The sequence below is a fragment of the Tyto alba genome, unplaced genomic scaffold (genome assembly GCF_018691265.1).
Source record: "Tyto alba isolate M040663 unplaced genomic scaffold, T.alba_DEE_v4.0 Super-Scaffold_40, whole genome shotgun sequence".
Classification (NCBI taxonomy): domain Eukaryota; kingdom Metazoa; phylum Chordata; class Aves; order Strigiformes; family Tytonidae; genus Tyto; species Tyto alba.
Genome location: NW_024881316.1, coordinates 47631976 through 47654602, shown reverse-complemented (window position 1 = coordinate 47654602; position 22627 = coordinate 47631976). Strand labels below are relative to the sequence as shown.

Genomic DNA, 22627 nt, shown 5'->3' with positions numbered 1-22627 from the left:
GGATTTACCCAAGGTCGCATATAAAATCCATGTTAGAGCAGGGAAGATATCTCCTTCACATCACAGCGCACCTTGCCAAAGCATTTCAGACAGGATTCAGCCCCTACTGTAGAGACTCACCTCAGGGTGTCCATGGGTAAGTGATGTATCTTACTGAACTCAATGGACAATTAAGGCTTAGTGCAACCATCACAGATGGGAATCCAACTACACTTGAGATTCTCTAGGATATTCCAGACCTCCGTGTGGACCCGGCAGATGTGACAAACTTGCATACAGAAGACAAGAACATTTTTGAGCTGGGAGCTGGAGTCAGGCAGAGTACTCAGGGCATCTCAAATGACACTAGGCAGAAGTCAAACAAAGTTTCCTTAGTCATTATGGCCAGCGATGTATGAAGGTCATTGTTTAGACCCTGTGGCTGTATTGCCTATATCTCCATTGAAGACAAGAGGAGCTTGGACACCCCCGTCATGTGGAGACACCGCCCTCAGAGACACCTTTGTTTAGGTGTCTGAATCTGGAGCTGAGCTCACCCATCATCTTGAACTTTCTTGATGCTGACTTCTTGCCTTAGAAATTCTGCCTTTCTCAGGCGGAGCTGATGAACAGTCCTCAGAGATAAACACAAGTGGCATGGAGACTAGGCAACAGTAAATGGTGAAGAGAAATGAGGAAGTAGTGGGAAATAAGGCAGCTATATACAAGGTTAAACTTTCTGAGGAGTGTCGGATCTAGGAATAGACTCTCTGAGAAGGAGAAACAAGAGCCATTGCTTGGGATCATGAAAACATGAGTGGACTAGAGTACAATGCAGGTAATGATCTGATACAAGAGGAGAGGAGCATGTACCACTCCGAGCTCAAGGGAAGCTCCTGGAGCCTTGCGGAAGCTTGCAGGGGCAGGTTGGATTTCATCTTGTATTGGTTTTCATCCTCTAGTTCCTACTGATGGCCCAGACAAAGCAAAGGCCATCTCAGAAATGTAACGAGGGTCTTTGAAAAATCCATATCCACAAGAGAGATTCAAAACAATGACTCCCCTCAAATTGCCATTGCTATTTTTACAGCCCATATATGTGCAGAAGTAAAAACGGTGCACGGAAGCCATCCCAGTCTATCTGGCCTATTCATGCTATACAATTATACATGGTTTTACAACTAGTCTAATAAAAGCTGTAGACAAATCACACACACACAAAAATGAATATTTAAAATGAACGATATATCCATTTTTCCCTTACTCGCAGTGTTGTTTAGCTGAAGGGAGAGGTTTTTCACTAGGGGTACGTACAGTTTTCATCACAAATCCAGCCGTGGGTTATTGGCTGTAAGTATTTTGAATGCACTTACTGTAGCATATTCCCTAAGTATTTACTGTGGTGCCTGTCCCTTTAAAGCTGAAAATGATGCCTAAATGGTGCTCTATTTATTTTTTGACATTAATTCTCCTGAAGACTCTACTAAAACAAAATGGGAAGATACCAACATTTCTCCTGAGTGAGCTGGACAGCAAATATTCAGTGCGACATGAAACCTTCCATCAACCCCTGCGTGAAGGCAACGCTTGCTTAATGCCAAATGCCACGTCTCAGTTCCTCCCCATCACTCGCTGCCTGCTCAGGCCTCTGTGCTGTGAACCCTGTTATCATGTTTTCCCCTTTGGGTGGCACGTTCCTCCCCAAAGCTCAGTATGAATCAAGGAACAGGTTTTCATTTTGATGCACAGAGTGAAAATACATTTATATACAAAAGGGAGCGAGCCACATTCTGGTTTTGTAACAACACTACTTCAGAGTCACTCCCCCTTTTTAATCTGTTTTTATTTATTTGAACCAGAGTAAAAGGGGCAAGAATCAGACCCCAGGTCTGATTTTAATTTACTCCTGCTGGAGTTCGATGCTTGATCTTTCTTTTTTCTTTCTTTTCAGAGTAGGGAATGGCTTTTGTCTTATTTCCTTCATGCTCCCTTTTTGTTTTTCACTTTCAACATAGAAAAATATGGATTGTTATCAGTATATAAATAACAAAGGAGTGCACAGACCATTTTGCCATTAATTTTCCTCATAGCATTTCAGGACACTTCCTTAACCAGTTTCTCCAGTGTGCCTCCTGTCCATTATGTCAGATGAGCACTATTCCACTTATGGTGAACATCACTCATACATCTGACCCAGGAATGGCCTCCTCACATCTATGTGACACCTCTGTACTCTACTCAGAGCCAGAGTGACCAGGGATGAAAAAACAGAGCCCGACACTGGGAAGAGATGTTACACTGGTGTCCTGTCCTTCACTCTTTTCTCATGAAAAATGTTTTGGTTTTGTTGGGCAAAGTGTGAATTTCAAATCCTCAGCATCTGCTCCCTTGCTAGGGAGCTCTTCTGAGACCTTCCTCCAAGGAGCACACACAGCCTTGTTCTCCCCAGGACCTGACTCCCATAGGACACAGCCTCACCGGTCCCTGGGAAATAGAAAATGGCTGGTGGCTGTTTGGGAAAGGCAGGAAGCAAAGGTAAGTAACTCAATTCAAGGATCAATCTCCAAGTAGATCTAGACAAAAAGAAGAGGGTCTTCTGCCACTAAATCCCACTGTGACTTCCTGACATGAGGCTTGCTTTGAGTGTCTATACAGGACAGTCCATGGCCAAGCTAGCACAAGGAAGGCTCTTCCACATTACACTAGAGGAACATCCACATTTCCAAACATTTTCTAGTGAAGTTGTGAAAATCCATAGCAAAGCAACTTCAGAACAGCTTGCTTACATGGAGAGTTGCTCTCCCATCCCTTGCCAGTTAAAGGCTGGCTCATGTCCTGAAAAGTGAGTGCCTCCTAAAACCTTTTCTTTTTGCTAAATCAAGATGTCCTCACTGACCCCAAAACCATTGGTTCTCTTTTTAGATTCCCCCCAGCCTTTTCCTTAGCACTTCCTGGAGGAACTGAGGTCCACGGGTTCGCTATGGATTGCGTTTCAAAAGGACTTGCTTTTCTCCCCTTTCATCCTGCTGCCTTTCAGTTCTCCCGAAAGCCCCTTTTTCTCTACTGCTAGAAGAGGTGACCCACCACATTTGTCTGATCTGTGCTCTCATTATCCTGGCTGCTTTTGTCATGTCTTCTCCTATTCATCTCCCCTGTGAGCTTGGAGCTGCCAAACCAGCTCAGGCCCTGGGGCCATCTAGTCTGGTATCTTCTCCTGGATGCAAGCCAGTGACTGATCCTTCTCCAGGAGGCACAAGCACACCAGGCCAAGCAGAAATGGGATAATCTGCCCTGTGTTTTGGATTGTCCTTGAATACCCTCAGCGAAGTGACAAATCTCCCATTGAAAATTTTGGCTATCACCCACCACATAAAGATTGGCAAAGCTTCCCTGCTGTTTTAAAACACTCTTAATGAAGATCTTCCTTGCATCATGCATGTGCATCAGTGTTTATCCCACCCAAAGAGAGCTGTCTGAGACATGGGATGAGTTGCCCTCTGAAAATGTCTCTCTGTCTCTCCGTTGGTTCTACCTGGAGTGTGAACAATTAAACTGAAAAGACCAAACAAGGAGAAATGGGCAAGATGAAAAGTAGGTAGCAGTGGTTTGGCATCCACCAACTCCCCACAAGAGCTCAGAGGAGAGCTCTGAGTCCTAGCGAGGTGGGGAGAGCAGAAAGCAGGGTTGGGGAAACCTGTTCCTGGCTCCAAGATGAGAATAGCTAGCATTAGCTTCTGCAGAGCAGAAGTTGACAGACCCAACATCACGTGGGCACATTCAAGTGATGCAACACAATGATTTTATACCACTGAAGGCCAAGCAGGCAAAACAACCCCCCAACACCCTCCCGATGAGAAAAGGGTGCCACAATCAGCCAGAGGACATATTCGAGTTGCATATCCTTGAACAGTCAGCCAGAATTATCACCATCCTCAAGAAAGTGGTAGCAGAAACACAGTATCTCCCTACCATATCAGTGAGAAGAAGGCTGATCTCAACAGGCATCTATGTACACAGTCTTCATAGGTATGTTAGTCCACTATTTGCTTTCCATAATAGCCTTGCCCCTTTCCTAGGGTGCTGACCAGAGGTATCTCGGTTTTTACCTATTTATGTAGGCAAAAATCTGCTGACATCCACGCCACAGCTGAAACACTTCTGGCAGCACTTATCTGAAATCTCAGTCCTTATATATGCACAGATCTTCAAACAAGCCTCATCTCACTTAGCTAACAGAGAACCTTGATCTTGTGTAGTGGCTCACCACCAGATAACGGCTCATAAAAAAACAGCAGAGAGGAGAAGGGCACATGGGAACCTAGGCCATGAGAGAACCTGGATCATTGTGGTGACATCTAAACTAACAGATGAGAAACAGAGCCAGGACTATTTGCTGACCCCAAGCCCAGCTGGCAGAATGTGCCGCGTCCATACAATTAAACTCTCTCAGTAGTTGTATCCAGTCTGCCTTTTGCGAACGGTTCCTGGACTATGGGAAAGCTTTGGGAAAGGGCTAACTAGCCAAAACTGTACCACAGACCATGTTAAGAGAATCACTTGAGTGCCAGTTCTTGGGGTCCCGCAGTGTTTGCATTACACGTATAGGCATCATCTGTGCACAGTCCTCTGCCTGTCACAAACATGGTCACATAATCCCCTTCAGCATCTTAAAAATAATGTGGGAGACCTGTGGTTCAACTCCTGGACATTGAGACGCCCTTATTATCATATTTTTCCAGACTGGGCTTTTTGGCAGAGTAAATTAGCCCAGGTGGCTGCTGTGTCCAGACAGCTCTGGGGAGCCCAGGCATGGCAGCTAAAGGTTTGGTAAGGTGTAGAACAGACATGTAGACAGTTTTATGCCAGCAAAATGTTATTTTGGCAGTATAGGTTAATCTTTTTAGGAATTTGGTCTCAGCTACACTCTCAAAGTTACATCTTTGAAATGGAAATTTCCAGTGTGACTCTACTGCTGCAGCTAGGTGGGCAAACCCTGCCTTGTGGAGAAAAGCCCTCTTCTGAAGGTCCACCCAGCCATCGGAGTCTCTGATGAGTGTCTAATGGTGGAGTTAAAGGAATTTAACTTCAAAATCACAGTTTCCAGGGGGAACATTGCATGGCAGGTGTGTAAGACCACTCAGGAATCTGGAGTGAGTTTGGTGAATAGTTTCAGCCCTAAAGAAGCTGGATGCAATCATGGAGTAGAGGAGAGGAGGGACACACAACAAAACTAATCTTACCTTTGGAGTACCTTTTGATGTGATATTAATTATTATGACATTATTTATGACATGCAGCTATTTATTTTGAAATGGCTCTTTCATTTTGAAAATTCCCCTAAATGTTAAGCAAATTTAAAGCATTCGCTGTCCCCCTCTCACCAAAAGCAGACAGTCCCGCTTCAGTGGATTCTATTTCGAGGGTGTTAATATAGAACAGTTCTTTCCTTTGTGATTCTTGGATAGTGAGCCAATCTCATTAATCTTACTGATGGTGCTTTTGATGTCGGTGTGGGGCTATATTTGCTGGTGTTTCCAACTAGAATAGCTGCTGTTATCACTTAAATTGAGGTTCATGTAGCCCAGTAACCCACACCCCAAGCAGTGAGGGCTTAGGCGATCTTACACAAGTGCCAATATCTCTCCAGGATCATCCCACCATGCCCTGGTGCCTCCTTCCCCAGTGCATCCTCCAAATGACATGCTGAGTCTCACCTGGGCAGGGCTGCACTGAGGTTCATAGAGACACTCAGAACCAACAACTATCTGCACCTCTGTCTTCTAATGACACACATATAGGAACGAGAGATGGTCTGGTCTGAGCCTGGTCTAAATTTATTCAGGTACCAATCACCTGGGCTAATTCTGCAGTGGAAATGTTCTGGGTGAGTAGCAGCCAGTATTTCCTGGGCACAGTTTTGGTTGTTTGGAAATAGAGCATAAGAACTCTTATATATGTCTATTTTTGTCAAAAGCTGTATGAATTGCCACTCTATGCAGGGCAAGATACCCTCTGCACAGTCATCACTGTAATTACAAAGACTTTAGTTAAATTCCTGTTAATCTGAATGGCTTTAACCACTCTCACTCTGGAAAAGAACCTCACCTGAATCCTCAGAACCGAACAGCCACAGACAAGAGGATTTAAAGCTTCTCGAGAGACCCGAAGAGATTTAACTAGAAATGTTCCATCAGGATGTTCTGACAACACCTCCATCAAAGACAGGATTTAAATCTATGCATGCAGAGCAAAATCCCTCTTTGTAGGCAGTGTTACAGGGCAGTAGAGTCTATCACAGAAACCAGTTTCAACCTGAAAGGAATGCTTCCAGCAGAGAAGTGTACAAGTCATCTATCTAGACTTCCATTGCTTTTTCTTGGTGTACTTTCTGGTTCTACTTGTGCTCATTTGCTTCTGATCTCAGTTCAGAAATCAGAGTAGCCTGAGCAGAGCCTTGTATCTACACGGCCATCAGCATGGCCCAGAGGCATCCAAACTTACCAGGCACCTGAGATGGGAAAAAAGTCAACCTAAGCTACCTTTATAGCTAATATGGAGAGATAAGCACCACCATTAGCATGGATCTACCATGGATCTCTGGAGACTAAAGACACCCAGGTATGACTCTGCTGCTCTTGTAGCTTCTTGGCTAGATGTGCAGTGTTGTGTGGTTGTTGATTGCTGATTGTTGTTTTTTCCTCTGTGGCTGTTGTTTTTTTCCTCTGCTATTTAAAATAGTCTTTCCCAGAGCAACAGGAGGAAAAAAACCTGAACATGTGATGACTTTAACTGGGAAGAATAAGATGGCAAAATCCAAGAGGAGTTACTCTTGGATGAAAAATCATATTGCACATTCAACAGCTGGCTCTTCGTGAAGGACACCTCAGACACAACTTTTAGCAGCCAGTTCTTTGATCAGATTCTTGAGTATATTGAATCTCTTCATAGACTCCAGCAGAGTCACTCCCAGTTTACACTCTGCAAAGCCAGAACGAGCCTCCTATATTGAGACTTTTCAGACCTAATGATATTTGAACTCTACAACTAGGAACCTGCAGAAGAGAAACACACCTTATGATACTACTAGAATGCACTGAAATGGGGGGAAAAATCTTTGCTAAGGAAAACAACACATGGCTTGGTTTAGAATAAAATCTTTCCCCACCCATTTCTGTGTTCTCAGCAGGGACAGTTGGCATGAAACAACACAAGTCCACAAACACATACAATATACTTGCATTTTAACACTGTACATTTGATATTTGTTACAGCATCTTTATCTTGGCATTCTTTTTAAATTCATATGAGAACCACAGCCATTGAGAATAATTTAAATCTGCCTAGCACAAGTTGAAAGGATGTTGTAATCTTGCAAGTGGAACTAAAACACTCTGAAAAATAGGGAATCACATCAGCACTGGCAAGGAAAGCCCTAGGAGTTTTGCTGTCTGCTTCTGAATGTAACCATGAGAGTATCTTTTCCCTAGCACAGGTCTGGGACAGCTTTTGGACCTGGAACCCCGTGCCTAGAGATCAGGAACTGAGCAAAGCTTAATTCTGTTGGCTGTTACATCCACGTCACTATTCTGTCTCAACCTCCAAAACAGGGTGGCCCAATCTAGACTGCTTGTTGGGAATCATTCTTGGCCTGTGCTAACACCTGAGTCAAGCCTGGGAATTGTTTGGGTTGGTGCTAGATGCCATGAGCTAAAAATATGCCAAGGACTGTGCTGATAATTGAACCACGTGGATGACCAAGATCTGGTGGCTGTGCTCATGTTCTGATGTGTTTCAGTTTATCAGCGTAGATGAAACCCAACAGACTTGTCACCAGATTGGGGAAGCAACATCTTCTGCCAGGGCTTAGCGAAGGAACTTCCTGCTATAAATACAGCTCCCACAGCCAGTTCCTTGGAGATGAGGCAACATCAAGGCAATGTTTCAAACAGTCTGTGGCAGTACCAAACACAGATCCTGCAAACCACCTGTGGTTAATGGTTTGGCCTGGACACAGAAAGTTTGCAGGCCATTAGAGAAATAACTTCATCCCAGTTCTGGAAATGCTTTTTATCTGATGGGGAAGAGGAAGGAAACCCAACTTGGTTCACATTCACTAGCCAAGGTAAGAGTCTTCATTCAGTGTGTTTAGAGGAGATGTGTTAGCAGTGTACACTTTGCTAACCTTGCGGTTTACAGATCTTTGTTACTGTGTAAGGGACCGTTGGTGGAATTGTCTCAGCGTAATTGCAGGTGAGGGGTCTGGTCTCCTGAAAAGAAGGAGCATCTCAACACTTCTGGAGAGTACACAGGGCTGGCATCATTAAAATGTGTCTGGCAGAGCATTTCTGCGAGGAGGAGTGACAAAGTGACAAAAACGGATATGGTGCAGCTGGTGCTGTCTCGCAGCGGGGTAGCTGAAGTCACCAGGGACACTGATTTCCATGAATAACAGCAGAAACCTGTTTCTTCCTCTGCTTTTCCCGTGCTTTGTACGCTCTGCAAAGGTCTAAGTGATGTGCAGCAGGCCAGAACTCAATGACACGCCAGCATCCACCCATTAGGTCATGCTCATGTTGGCTTGTCTCTCCTGGGTCTATTTGCCCTCTCAGATGCTCATGTGTGCACAAGATGGAGTTGAGATTGGCTCTTCAACAGATTAATGAGCATCACCTTCCCCAAGGACAGGCTGAGATCAAAACATGCATCCATTCCCCTACTGCAAACATCTGTTTGCAACTTAAGGTATATCAAATATGGGCTCCTGTGATAGGGAAATAGCCATGCCTGGTGGATGCCCCCCGTCAGTGATCATCCGTGCAAAGATGTGAATGTACTAAAGGTACTGAGAGCATGAGGTTGGTCAAATGCCACTTAGGACAAAAGTCATTTCAGGAGATTTCTACTGACTCAGTAAATCTGCTGCACTCCTAGACTCAGGACTGTCGGCCCAAACTAATCACATAGCACAACTGACAGATTCTGAAACAAAAAAGTTTTTTCCTTCAATATTCAGCAATTCCGAGCCAATTGCATCAACCTGAGCGGCTCCATCTACATTTGGGGTAGAAGCACACAGAAGTCCCTGCCCAACATCCGCCTGGCATCTTCCCCATTTTTTTTGCACATCTCAGTGGCTATGTGCTCTCTGTTTATCCGGAGTTAGCATGTTCTGCTAGATGCCTGATGTGCAACCCAGAGCTGCACACTAGAGCAACCTAAAGATGAAAAGAGTTGAATTTCCATGAATTTTACTATCCAGTTTGAGAGCAGTGTGCAGCCAACTTTTTCTATGTTCTAATTATGAATCTGCCATGAGAGGTATGTCTCCAAGAAAGACTGTAGAATAAAATTACTTGAAAAAAAACCTTAATTTCCTGCCTGGAATCTGCTTGGCATGAACTTTCTCCCCAGGAGCCTGCAGCCTAGAGATCCTCCCCTAGACATAAGGCTACTCAAACCTCTCTCTTTCTCTGTGCCTCAGTTTCCCAGCTGGTCTGCAGCTCTTAGGAACACTGTGAGCTAATGCTTGTATAGTGCTCTGATGATGTAACCCCCTTCCAGTGATTACCACGGTCTTACAAAGCCTAAAATTGGCAGCACTGGCTACCTGCCAGTGCTGTCCTGTGAATGGTGACTCATCTTTATTGGCTGTGGCACGTCGTATGCATGATGGTGGCGCGTGGTACGGAACAGAAGGTGTTTTATCAGTACTCCAAAATAACAGAGCGGGAGCTATGGCAAGGTGGTGGACAGAGAAGCTGCAGGTGGGGATGGGTTAAGGGTTGACATCTCCTTTTGGGCTTGCTCCAAAGCCCATTGGAAAAAAAACAAAACAAAAAAAACAAACAACAAAAACCTGTCACTGGCTTCAAAGGCTCCTGGACCCCGTCCTTCCCTACCGTGCTGGGACAATACGGCTGATGATGGGGCAAGCTTTCCCCATGCCGCTCAGTGCCAGTATGCCTCAGGCTTGGCCTGCTCTCAGCATGCCAGAGCAAGACGTCCTCAGTGCCCACTGCCAACTGTGGAGATGGCTTTTTGATGCTGCTGGGAATTGGCCCAGGACCAGCGACTCGTTTCAAGCAGGGCACCAAATTGCTATCTGTCATCCGGCTTTGGTGAGAAGGAGGGGAAGGCAGGAACACAGCCATATGCCTCAGTCTGGCAAAGCACTTGAGTCATATGAGTGGCCTCCCAGGAGAGCTGCTTATGTGTTTGGAGCTATCTGGGCATTTTGTGAGGTGCCTTCTTGATCTGCTGATGAACATTTAAAGGGAAACTGTGGTTCAGTCAGGACAAACTTTCAATGCAGATTACCTAGGTTCCTCCCTGCCAAGCCCCTTCAGCAAGCACACAACTGGTAGGGGCCCTTGGCCACAAGGAACGAGCAACTGGTTTTCTGCTCACACCTCTTTTGTCACAGGGAACCAGGTCTGGGTAGTGAATGTCTCCCATTTCTTTTACTCCCCAAGGAATGGCATGAGAGAGGGGAAGAAAGAATATGCCTTCAACCCCACGGGCAAAGTTTTAGCACCTTTTTTTTTTCTTTATGATCTGTCTCACAGTCCAAGCCAAAGCCCAGAGTGTGACTCTGGTAGACCTTACCTCCACCCTATCTCCTGTTGCTGAGGACTCTATGAGGCAAAGACTTGTTTAGGTATATGTTGCAGTTATCTTGCTGGATCTTAGGAAAAAGAGAAGATTTCTGCTTCTAGAAGAAAAAGGACTTTGCTTGGGCATGCATCAATGTCTTACCCATCTATGAGTCTGTAGAGGACATGTCAGTCTTTTTCGTACTGAGCCTGTGGAATCTGATGCCTGTACAGAAAGGGTGAACTCCGGCTTATTTGTGATGGATAACCCTGGTTATAGGACTCTGCACAAATGGGGACAATTTTGTGTAGTGCGGTCACAGAGATTTGAATGTGGGGTTTTGGATTCATACTTGAGCACTGTTGGAATGTATATATTTAGTTACACTCTAAATTGAAAAACACTTGTGGAAAACAGGCAGCAACACCCCACCACAAGTACTTTCCCCTACACATGTTTTCCATCCAGCATGGAACCTCCCACCCATAGTCCTCTGTGGCTTCATCCTCACTAAGAATCGCATATTTGCAGGGATTATTCTCCAGCCCAGCGACCAGGAGGCACACTCTGGCCCCATCCATATCCCATCTCCTGCCATCCAAAGGTGGCCACGTCCAACTGCCTGCTGGGAATGGTCCTTGGTCTGTGTTTACTCCCAAACAGTCCTCGGGGATTGTTTGGATCAAGGTTAACTGGCCCAAGTCAAAACCATGTCAGGCCCATGCTAACAAGGCAACACTGGTGATAATGGATGTCCATCGCTGGTGCCAGTTCTGCTGGACTCTCTGATGGACGTACTTACGTGGCACAGGCCAGCATGAAGGATCTTGCAATAACTTCTAGTGCTCCTTCAAGGTTAGCAGTGCTACTTGTAGGATGAACTTTCAAATCTAATGAGTCTCTTCTCCACTTTCAGTGGAGACATGGGAATTTTAGTTTCTTTAGATACATTCATCCCAGTGTTGATCATATTTGAAAATCACACTCTTGGGCAACTAAAGGCTGAAGGCTCTCTTTCTAATTTGGTTGCCCCAGCTAAGAAGCTTACTTTGATATTTGGGGCCTGAGTGGGAAGGGGACTGAATAAGAAGTAATCCACGCATGTGTTGTCCTTTAGATATGGCCTTGGTTTCAGATCTCAAACCATTGCCCTGCAAATCATGGCGCCTAGGAGATATTTCCTATCCTATGAATATCTCTAACAGGACATTTCAGACAGTACATAGTTATCCATTATTCACAGCATATTATTGGTTAACTATTGGCCTGGCATCGGGGGAAAATTAACTGAGAAATTTCTCTCCACACCCACACAGGAATCATCTCCCTCAGGTGCAGGAGTGTTTAACTTGAGGTTGGTTCATCCCAAACCCACTCAGCTTGACAGGGGGTGCCTTCTCTGGACAGCGAGGATGACAACTAACCCACCCCTGCTGCTTGCCCTTCAATACCCAGCAAAGACCAGTTAAGTCTTCTAAACTAAGTGACAAGGAAAAGCATCTTAGTGTGCTTCTGCAGAAAAGGACAAGCCCTGATCATAAATGGCCCCCAGGCATGGTAGAGAAGGAGTGAGGACATGATAAAAGATGGGACTTTGCTTTGGGAGGGGCAAGAAGATTTGCAAGCTCCGCCAGGATAACTCTGCAGCCAAATCACTGTAGATGAGTCGTCTAAAATCTCTTTTAATGCCTAACTTGTACCATTCTGCTTAAAACAGTCATCCCCCCAGAAAAACTGAAGCTAATGTTGCTTTTTCTTAAATATACAAGCAGCTTCAGACTACTTATTGGGGGCTGCAGAGACCACAGACACATTGCAAAATCCCAGTGATTTCAACAGTAGCTTGCAAAATGAAGGCTTATGCTGCAAACCTCTTTCAGATCAACAGCAGGGTTATAGAGGAGACAGGCACACCATCAGTGGATAGACAGTTGTTTTTTGGGGTGGGAACCCCTGCGCTGAAAACTGCAGCCTCATGCAGGCAAATTCCCAGCAAAAGCTTTGCAAAAAGAACTGGAGACATGAGTGGAAGGACATAAGAGGTTCTGCTAAATCTCATTAAGTCTTAAAGTAGCCACGTGAAAAAATTAAGTAAAAGGAAATCCTTTTAAGAGGAGATTTATGCTGAAAAACTGGAATCCCTCTCACCTCACTAACTGCCTAGAAGTTGGGTGTTTCCTTTAAGCTGGTTATATGTGCTCCTCTCCATGCAGTGCAGAGGAACAGGCATCTCTGCAAGGTGAAGAGAGTTAAGGATGGTTTATTCTGCAAGGAGTGAGGTTGATTATTTGCTAGGAGTGATTATGAAATGAAGATCTGCGTTGCTGGGCTTTTTTTGCTGTTGTTAGTATCATGTTTTCCCCTGCAAATACACCATGTTATTTAAATCGGGGAAGTCTTCTGGCCAGTGCTGTCTGGGAAGCTGAGATGGACACCCTTTCATCCCATTTTCTCCTAAATCTTTGAGACAGTTAAGGTGAGTGAGGGACAGGGCTTCATCCTCTTCAGAGTCCCATCACCTCCTTTTGCCTATCCCTTAAGGGAAGGTCTAAATGCATCACTTGGCTTCTGTCTGGATTCCCTGGAGAAAGATGCTGCTCGAGGGTGAGCATCTCATCTCGCCTCCTTCAGCCACTTGGGACATGGGCTGATCCATGTTTTGGAGGCATCCTTCCTCCCTCACCATCTGTTGACTCTGGTTTTGACCCACACAGCTGTGGTTGTAGCAGATGAACAGCTCTCAGAGGGCCTGCATATCAACACCAGCTCCTTCCATATGCATATTTAGGAGCTGATGTCAACCCGTTTGTCCCAGCAGCCACAGCACAAAGTACCCCAGCTCAGGATCAGAGCGTGCACCTTCCAGGTCAGATCTGCTCACACGACAGAGTACACTGAGCTCTTGCCTCCCTCCTCTCAATGTTATTTTCTGCTCTTCCCAAGTCATCGGGCAACGGCAGCTCAGCTGGGATCTGGTCTGCCTTGTTCTAGGTATGTGATGAAGGAATGAATTCTGACCTTCATGAAATCCCAGGAGTGTTGTCCCAAGATTTACTGAGGCTGGGACTTGGCCTCAGATTCCAGCTCCAGCACTTTCTGGTGCTGGTTCTATCAGGCCATGCAAGAGATGCTAAAACTCTTGGGTGAGCAGGGGCTCATTAGTGACACTGCTCTGTTTTTGAGGGCTGAAGGAGCAATAAACACAGCTTCCACCCAACCTTCTGAAACAGATACCTCTCAGGGTAAAATGATTCTTGCAAGGCATGTTGAGGCTTTATCTTTCTTCTGCCCACCCAACAAATATGCAAACCAGGAAATTAAGTGTTAAACTGACTGCATCCCCTTCTACTAGTCCACACAGTGCTCCCCTACTCACTGCAACCACAATGGGAAAGATCAGCCCTTTCTATCACCACGCTCCTAAACATCTCTGGAGGGGATGCTCTGGGTTTGACTAAAGACCTCCAGTATATTTAGCCTTCTTACCTCAACAGCTGTCTTAACATGGGAACTAGCAGACAAAAGCAAAACTCCCTGATAGCCATTCCTTTATGAAGCTCCTTAAAATAGGAGAAGGAGATATTAGCTGACCCCTTTGGAGAAATTTGAAAGCTTGGCTTGGCTTCCTGCACTGGGCTTGGCACTGTAGTCTTAAAAGCAGGGAGGACTAGGGCTTGGAGGAGGGATATATGTCATATAAAATGGTAAATTGACCTTGTTCTAGCACGAAGTGAATCCATAAGAGACTCTGTGAACTGTACAGAAATAGATGGAGTCTGGACATATTAGCACAGGCCGTACCTGGGTTTATAAGCCCTGCTGTGGGCTGTTTTGCCAGTGTGCATACCTGAGTGTTGCAGCTGATACCGACCCTGTTTAGAGGCAGAACTGGCCTCTTCCTGAGACAAACCACGCTCACATAGGCACAATGAGCCGGGAGAGACTTGGTTTGATTTTTAAACACACTGCCTTCCTAACATTATCCACCTTCCTTTGGTTTCTGCCTGCTGTAAGGGAAATCTCTGATGCTCCCTTTCATAACGGCTCCTCTCAGCATTTAATTTCCTTTTACATAATTACGACGCTGGCTGGGAGGAGAAGGAAGGCAGAAGCACCGAGCGGCATGGAGGAGCTCTAGGAAACCTTGCACCTGAGTCGGGAGCGCCAAGCAAGCTCTGCAGCTCGCATCCATCAGCAGCGCCCGCCGCTCAGCACGCGGCCCCGAGATGCGTGACTGCATCTCTGGCAGAGGCAGGGGGGGAGGCAGGGAGAAGGTGCACTGGGGACCCTGAGAGCTCGGCTGCTGGAGCGTGGCAGGCCAAGAGCCCTCCAGGGCTCGGGGAGGCAGGCGGGGACATGAGCTGCCTTGGAAGAGATCGCAGCCTGCTCGGTGCGGTGGAGGAACGGAGGAACTGCATGACCGAGGAAGGGAGGGGGTTGGAAAATGATGCGGCTTGTTCAGTGGATTAGGCAGCCATGCCTGGAAGTGGCAAACTGAGAAAAGCCACAGATTTGAAAGCCTGGAGGGATTATTTGGCTGTGTTGTCTGACTCGCAGCCCAACAGAGGCCAGAAAACTTCACACAGTGCTTTCTGTAGTGAGTCCAACAATCTGCATAACACCCTGGCAAGGCTTTTAGGTTTTGATTTATACATTTTCAGTAGGGTTAATAATGTTGGAAGCAGCAGGAAAAGGGTGCTGGCAAATGTGAGCAGTTCTAGCAGGAGTTGTAGAAAGGCATGTTCATCATGTCAGCACTCTGGAAGCCTGGAGAGCTCATGATGAGAGGTTTCAGGAAAAGATTGCATAAATAGGAGAGGGGAGGCCTCTGTAAACAACTGTGATAGTCATGCTTAAAGTATGGAGGAAGGGGAGAGCAGTCTGACTTGCTGATGCTGGAGATAGTGGTGACCTTGATCCAACCAGCAGAAATTAACCCTGAAGAGCTGCCCAGTTCCAATCTCAGCTCCAAGAAACTCCTCGGGTCGATCAGAAATGGCATGCCACCAAGAGGCTGAATTTGGGAAGCCGAGTGTCATCCCCGGTGTGTGAATTGAGCAGGGGCTGAATAACCCAGCAGTTCATTAGCTGATACCACTGTTGGTCCTTGGAAAGGACAACTGAGCTGGTGACCCTTAGGCAGTCAGCAAGCCCATGGGCATGGCCTGGTAGAGCTGCTCACCCCAGGGCTGGGACAGAGGCATATGCCTCTCAGCTGGGGTTGATGCCCCGTGCTCAGGATGTCATTGCAGCAAAGGACATCAGAATTGGCACGCTATTCCCTGTGGTTGTTTCCAAGCCTCTGCTCGTCTTTCCAATGATACCTGCACTACAACATCTCTGTCCCTACACAATCCCCTCCACTGCCTCCTCCCCTCTCTTTTCTTCGACTTGCTGAGAACCATGGTACCAAAGACTAAACCTTAATTCCTGGGCACCCTTCAGAAAAGCTCCTAAAGCGTTTAGCTTTTTAACCACCACCACCACCACCACCACCACCACCACCCCCCATGCTACACTTAGCACCATCAGAGCATTGCACAGGCATTGAACCGTTTGTCTTCACAACACAAATCCAAATCTGGCCAGTTTTATCATCCTACTTATGTAAGGAGGGAAACTGAGGCAGGGAATGATTGTGTTTGCCCAGTGCCAGGTGGCAAGCAAATGGCAACACTTGCCATAGCAGCAGAGACTGCCTGCCTCCTCCTGATAACACCATAATTTCTTTACACTGGACTGGGTGTGGAAGAGCTGAATCTCATTTTTCCATTGATACTGTTTTTTGTTTTGTTTTGTTTTTGTTTTTGTTTTTTTTTTCTCAGTGGAACGAGCAGAAATTTTACCCAGTGAATGCAGCATGGAGCTGGAATGAGCTTTGTCCAAAGTGGCAGCCCCTTACACGCCCGGTTGCGTAGGGTGGCCTGTTAGCAAAACATCCATCGGCAGCTGAGCATGGGATGAGAGGGGGGAGGCCAGGAGGATGGGGAGGAAGGGACGAGGGGGCCACTTACATGGTAATGTTTCTGCACGGTTCTTTTGGATCATTATGCAGAGCTGTAGCACCAGTTGAGGGGCGCTCTCGAGGAAAGTTTCCAGGAGGCGCAACATATTTACGTCTGCATATTCGTACATCATAGCCCAGTAGAAACGCCGCTGGTGTTCCTTCCGCCTCTGGCTCTGGATCCCCAGGTACATAGTTCGGATATACCTGCAGGAAACAGGAGGAAAAGCTGCGTGTGAGACTGTGGTGTGCATCAAAACCTGAGAAGGACGGGGCTGTGGGCCAGTTGTTTGGGGAGAGAGAGGTTGTCTGGGGGAAGGGGAATCTGGGGTAGACACAGGTCTCTACACAGTTCTAACACGGTCTCCTGGCAAGATCTGAGGACCACTTTTGTATTGCAAGAGTGGGAAATCTTTGACTTGTACCACCCAAATATGAAGTGTGGAGGTAGGAAATGCTCATGAAACACTTGCACAAGATAACAACTTCCTCACTTTGTTTTTATGATGAGGAGAAGCTACTTGACAAATACTGGTTATGGCACTTGGCGGTGGCTTGACAGGCCACCTAAGCCCCTTCTGCACTCTAGTAAGGAGATTCTGTCAGAGACCCCAGAGATCTGACCCTGCTTCATCACAGGTGCAGCAACGAGACACCACCTTCACTTCCAGCACGTGTGTGACCCACATATGCAAAAGGCCACAGCTTGCCAGTGGTCAGCTATTGAGACTTTGAGCAATGTTGGACTAGAAGGAGGTGTCTCACACATGGACAGGTACTGCCCTATCGCCTCTGTTTCCATATCAGGTGTGCAAGGAGACCTGCAGATCTCACCTTGGAGACACAACGTCCCTTCAGGGAACCTCTGACCAACCTTTGTAAACAGCCATGATCCAGTCAGGGTAGCACAAGGTGCCCAGATGTCACAGGACTCATGCCATTTAAGAAAGGAAGCACCTCCTTCCTAATGCTTGCTGATATTAATGATCAAATATTGGGTCTTCTTCCTTCTCATGCTGAGCAGTGGCTGTAACCTTGTGCTCTGAAATTTGGGATGACAATCCTCGCGCCTAACACTGTCCCTAAAGCTGGTCATCTGAGCTAGTCAATGAAGAGAAATGTCCCCTCCTGGGACTGTTCATCTGTCCCACCTCAGATGCCAGCGTGACGGTGGGATGAAGTGCCTTCTGGAGGCTCTGGGAGGGGCTCACAGCACAAACTGGGGTTTCGCCAAAAATGATTAGATCATTCCTTGCCCCTCGGGGCGAGATTGCACAGCAAGGAAGAGCAGAAGGAAAGGACATAAGCCTCGACAGCCTCTGTATCTCCAAATTACACCCAGGGACGGGGAGCTGGGAGAGACGCAGCAGTACCTCTGCAAGCCCTGTCCTTTCTCAAGCACCTTGTCCTTCCTCCCCCTTTGCAGTTCACAAGCACAGAAGATGAATAATCCCAAAAGAAGACACAAGGACACACACACACACACACAAAAAAAAAAAAAAAAATGACGCAGGAAAACCACCAGATGGGGCTCGACACTCGAGAAAAATGCTACGCCAGTCACATACGACACTGGTGACACTGGTGTGACATCTCCAGCAGAGCCCGAGTAGGGTGGAAATGCCCGTGGACCACCTGCTTTCCCATGGACACCAGCCCTCCTCCCACTCCCCAACTTGCCCAGGGCTACCACCTGTACTCGGCATTTCCCTGAAAGATCCCAGCCTCAGAAGCTGCAGGATGACACAGGAATTCTGCCTTCCCTTCACGCATGCAAGAAATTAAATAAATATAGTTCAGCAGGAGAGGCTGAGTTGGGGAGAGAGAGTTGCAATGGCTCATGGAGGAAGCAGAGAAAAGGAGCATGCAACTGGTTTTTATATCAGCGACACATGGCCACCGAAAACCAAGGTGGTGGTGCCCACATGGTGCTGCCCATGGGCAAAGACAGTATCATCTCTGCCAAACTCTTTCCAGAGAGATATTCACCGAATCTGTCCTGTAGTCTTGCATGGCCTCCCCTTCCCAGGAGCTCCCATTCCTGCTTGTACATGAAATCTAATCTCCTCTTCTGAAAGTTAAGCCATTAATTTCTCACCATCCCAGCCACAGACAAGGAGAAGAATTTATTCATTTTCACCCTGAAGCATTCTTTTACCTGTTTTCACACAGTTACCATGTAAAACCACCTTTTCTCCAGACAAAAAAAATCCCCAATTTCTTTCGCTCTCTTTTCACAGTTCACATTTGCTAGACCTCTACTCTTCTGCATTGCTGTCCCCACCAGCTGTCTCCAGTTTTTGGTTATTTTTAAGACTGCCTTCACTTTTCCAAGCACTCCAGGTTGGCAGAACCAAACTATCACAATGGTGTTGAGTCATTCAAAAAGATTAAGAAGAAGCTAACAGAAGGGACACCACATCCTACAATGATTTATCCTTGATCTCTAGGGATTCATGACCATCCACACAGTTTAAACATTAATGTTTCTAACTGGTCATGGTGAGAGGACATGCCACCTATTCGTGGAGGCAGCATGCATAAAAGGACATAAAAAATGATTAATATAACACCCTGATCCTGTCTTCATCAATGGCCAGAACAATGGCAATGACAGTAACGCCAAATGTCTCCTGACTCTTGAGCCCACAGCCTTTTGCAAAGGTCAACTGTATTGTGCCCCTTCCACAGATGGGGAAACTGAGTCACAGAGCACTGAAAGGGCTCTCCCAAAGTCTTCTGGCGTCAGAACCCAGACCTTTTAGTGCTGTTCCCAGCCTCTAAACACCACGAGACAAACATGTGAGTGGAGTACCGCTCTGCCTGCTGATGGTCCTCAATCCAGGGTAGACATACTTCCCTGACACCATAAAGCCCAGTCCTGCCCGATCTGAGCTGTGCTGGAAGACCCAGAAGGACAAATCTGTCCATCTCCAACTGCCACATGGGACTGTGACCTCAGGAATCCCTTGGCATAATATTGGCCAGCGCAAGGTCACAGCCTCCCGAAGGACTAGCACGTGGGCAAAACACCTTCAAAGACCATTTGCAGCTGAAGGGAAATGAACTTCCCTTTGTACTCTCTTTTTGGTCCATGCAAATATATGGTGCTCCTTCTTTAGCATCCTTCAGACTTAAATCTGACAAAGAGAGGAAAGGGAGGACTAAAAACCTGTTCCTCCTTGAAGCCAGACAATTGTGAATTTTCAACAGGAAAGTGAGAGTAACTGGGAAAACCAGTATTTTTGCCTGGTAGGCTTTCAACAAGTAATAAATATCTGTCTAATTAATCAATATAAAATTTCACCCAGCTGTAACAGTGGTAAAGTTTAACCCTATTTCTGAACATGAATGCACAGCACTAGTGTAAGCAGTTTTATTCCAGTATAACTGTTTCTTTGTGGTATCTTATTTACTTGAGGGCTTTTTCCTACCTTTATTAACACTGGTTAAGTGTAGACAAACTCTGGAAAAAGAAAAAAAAATCAATGCCATTTCACCTGAAATTTGTTGTCCTCGGTCAAGCTGGTAGCAAACAGGATTCTATAATTAGACTTTCAAATCCATACTCAGGCCTGATCTTCAATCTTTAGCAACACGATGCTTCCTCTTATGTCAGTGAAAGCCATTCACCACTCTGTGCTTTTGAAAATCAGTCTAATTTATTTATTTAAGAGCTTAATTTTGGATACAGGAGCCTATCTTTGGGCTTTTTATTTTTTGAATGCTGGCTATTTTTATATATGAGTGTGTGTATTTGTGTGTAGGCATGTATTTTTAGTTCTAAGTCCCATCATGGCTTCAAAAGATAGAACTAATTTGGCGTTGGGAGGGGGATTCGGAGTGATTTTCTTTAAATGCACAAAGGATTGGCTGTCCCCTCTGTTCTGGCAGCATTCCCAGAATTCCTGTTGGTATAATTACCCTCATGCTTATTTACTACGTATGTCGCAGTAGCACACAAACTGCGCGGGGCAAAGTCACTGCTGTCCCTGCATCTGAGCACATTTTTAAGGAGCCAAAGCCGTCGGCTCCAAATAACCTTTGGAGAGAGCCCCAGGATGCCACCAGGAGGGAGAAGAAGAGATGCTGCTACTGAAGAAAAAAAAAAAAAAAAAAAAAAAGCAACAATACAAAACACCCTAAATGCTATGGAAAAAGATGCTTCATGTGGATGACAGAGGCCGCTTAGCTGTAGCAGAAATGTCCAGAGTTGGGATTATGGAGTCAGAGGCTCTGTCTATACCATTAAACAAAGCAGACCAAAGACCAGCCTCTGTCCTTGGCCAGCTGACGTGGTTCGACTCCACGTGGCTGCGCCCATGCTAGTTGGCCTTGCCCAAAATTGCCAGAGACTGTGCTGACAATTTAAGAGGGTGAACTATTACAGGATTGTGCCTGTGCTTTGGAACTATTCAGTTTACAGTGGTGGCTCTGAATATCGCCAGCAGAAAGCGTAGGAGGGTGCCTCAGGCAACAGGCTGCCTTGAAACAAAGAGGATGCAGATGTGTAAGGGTAAGGCACGTCAGCATAGGTCCTGGACTGTGTTTTGAGGAAGAAGAGACCTGACAGCCTGTCCCACACAACCACAAGCTGACAAAGGTCAGGAATCTCAGACTATATCTACAATAGTCAACAAAGGACAGGGTCCTGATCGCTTCCTAAGACCAATGGGCCAAGACTGACCACAGAAGTGAATTGTTTCATCCCCCAAAACCAGGTAGCTGCCTTCATACTCAGTAATGGGAATGTTCCGTAGCCCCTATAGTCTTGAACCCTGTCTAGTTTATGATTACTCGGGAGAGTGCTCATAAGCCTTGACCAGTCTAGTGAATACATTAACAATTCAGCAGCATGATGAAGGTACAGTGCCCATGAGCAGGCTTTGAAATTGCCTAGTTTACTAGTATAGGTATATGGAAAGGCAGAAAGGAATAGGCTTTCAGGTACTCAGTCCACTCCCAACAACTCCAGGTTGGGAAGCTCTTCTTGACCAAGCACAGACGAGCCTACTACCGCTTTCAGAGAAGCAAACCCTAGCTTAAAAAATGGCAGAGCATGCTTGAGGAGTAAGAAACTGACCTCTAGGGAAAGGAGAAGCTCAAAAAATTAACTCTGCTGAGTAGGTTGCAACTTACACCTGCAGCACCTTACATGCCCCTTTGGACGAGTAGGATTTATCAAGGCCAGGAGGGCAACAGGTACAACACCCTTCTCAGCATTTCATTAACCTCCTCCACTTCTCTCTGGACAGCCCTACTTTGCCGTGGCAGTATGGTTATATCCTAGGTGTCATGGTAGCAACGTGCACCGTATGGATGGACACCATTTTCCTCACCATCCCGTGGCACCAACCTTCTCTCTGGTGCTCGCTCCTGGAGGAAGAAGGGTGGGATGGGGTGCATCGTTCAGCTGATGGCTCACCCTCCTGCTGTCTCCCCCGCGGGCATGCCTGCTAACTCTTGCAAGGGGTCATTATCCTTATGCACTAGAGGGTGTTTACAATTTAAAAGCCCACTCCTTAGAAGGGAGGAAATGAGGGCATGTGTAACTGCTCAGCTGGAAGGATTGCAGCCGAGGCTGCCTGAACGTACCCTTAAAATGAGGTTATGTAAGGCCAGATCTCAGCTGGAGTGAGCTGGCATCCACAGAGCTCTAGCAATTTACACCAGCTGCGGCTTTGGCCCGCTTTTTTAATTTTAATGAATTATTTTCATTCTAACAGATATAAAAGGAATATAAGATGCAGCACTCAAGCAACAGGGGAGCATGAAAGTAAAATGCTGTCTATTAAAAAAATCAAAATCAAACTTACAGTTGCCATCACAATTAACGTGCTCAATATCAACATTTGTTAGCGAATTTTTTTCTTTGTTATATTGTTGCAAGTTAGTGATAAGGATTCACAGATGGATAATTATTGTTCCTAGTTCGAGTATCAAAGGAATAACCATGGGGCTCCATTCAGATGCCGATAAATCACAGCTTTGTCTGGCTGCTTCCATGGCATCAAACTCCTCCAGAACAAGGGGCTCCATCCAAACCACCTC

General features: G+C 46.2%; 1 protein-coding gene across 1 annotated transcript in view; it reads right to left on the bottom strand.

Annotated features, from left to right (window-relative positions):
• Positions 1–22627, bottom strand: part of XKR6 (XK related 6) — a 187380-nt gene that overhangs the window by 5316 nt on the left and 159437 nt on the right. The window contains exon 2 of the mRNA XM_042802981.1: positions 16587–16783. Within this exon, the coding sequence (XP_042658915.1) occupies positions 16587–16783 (197 nt within the window). The remainder of the gene's footprint in view (positions 1–16586; positions 16784–22627) is intronic.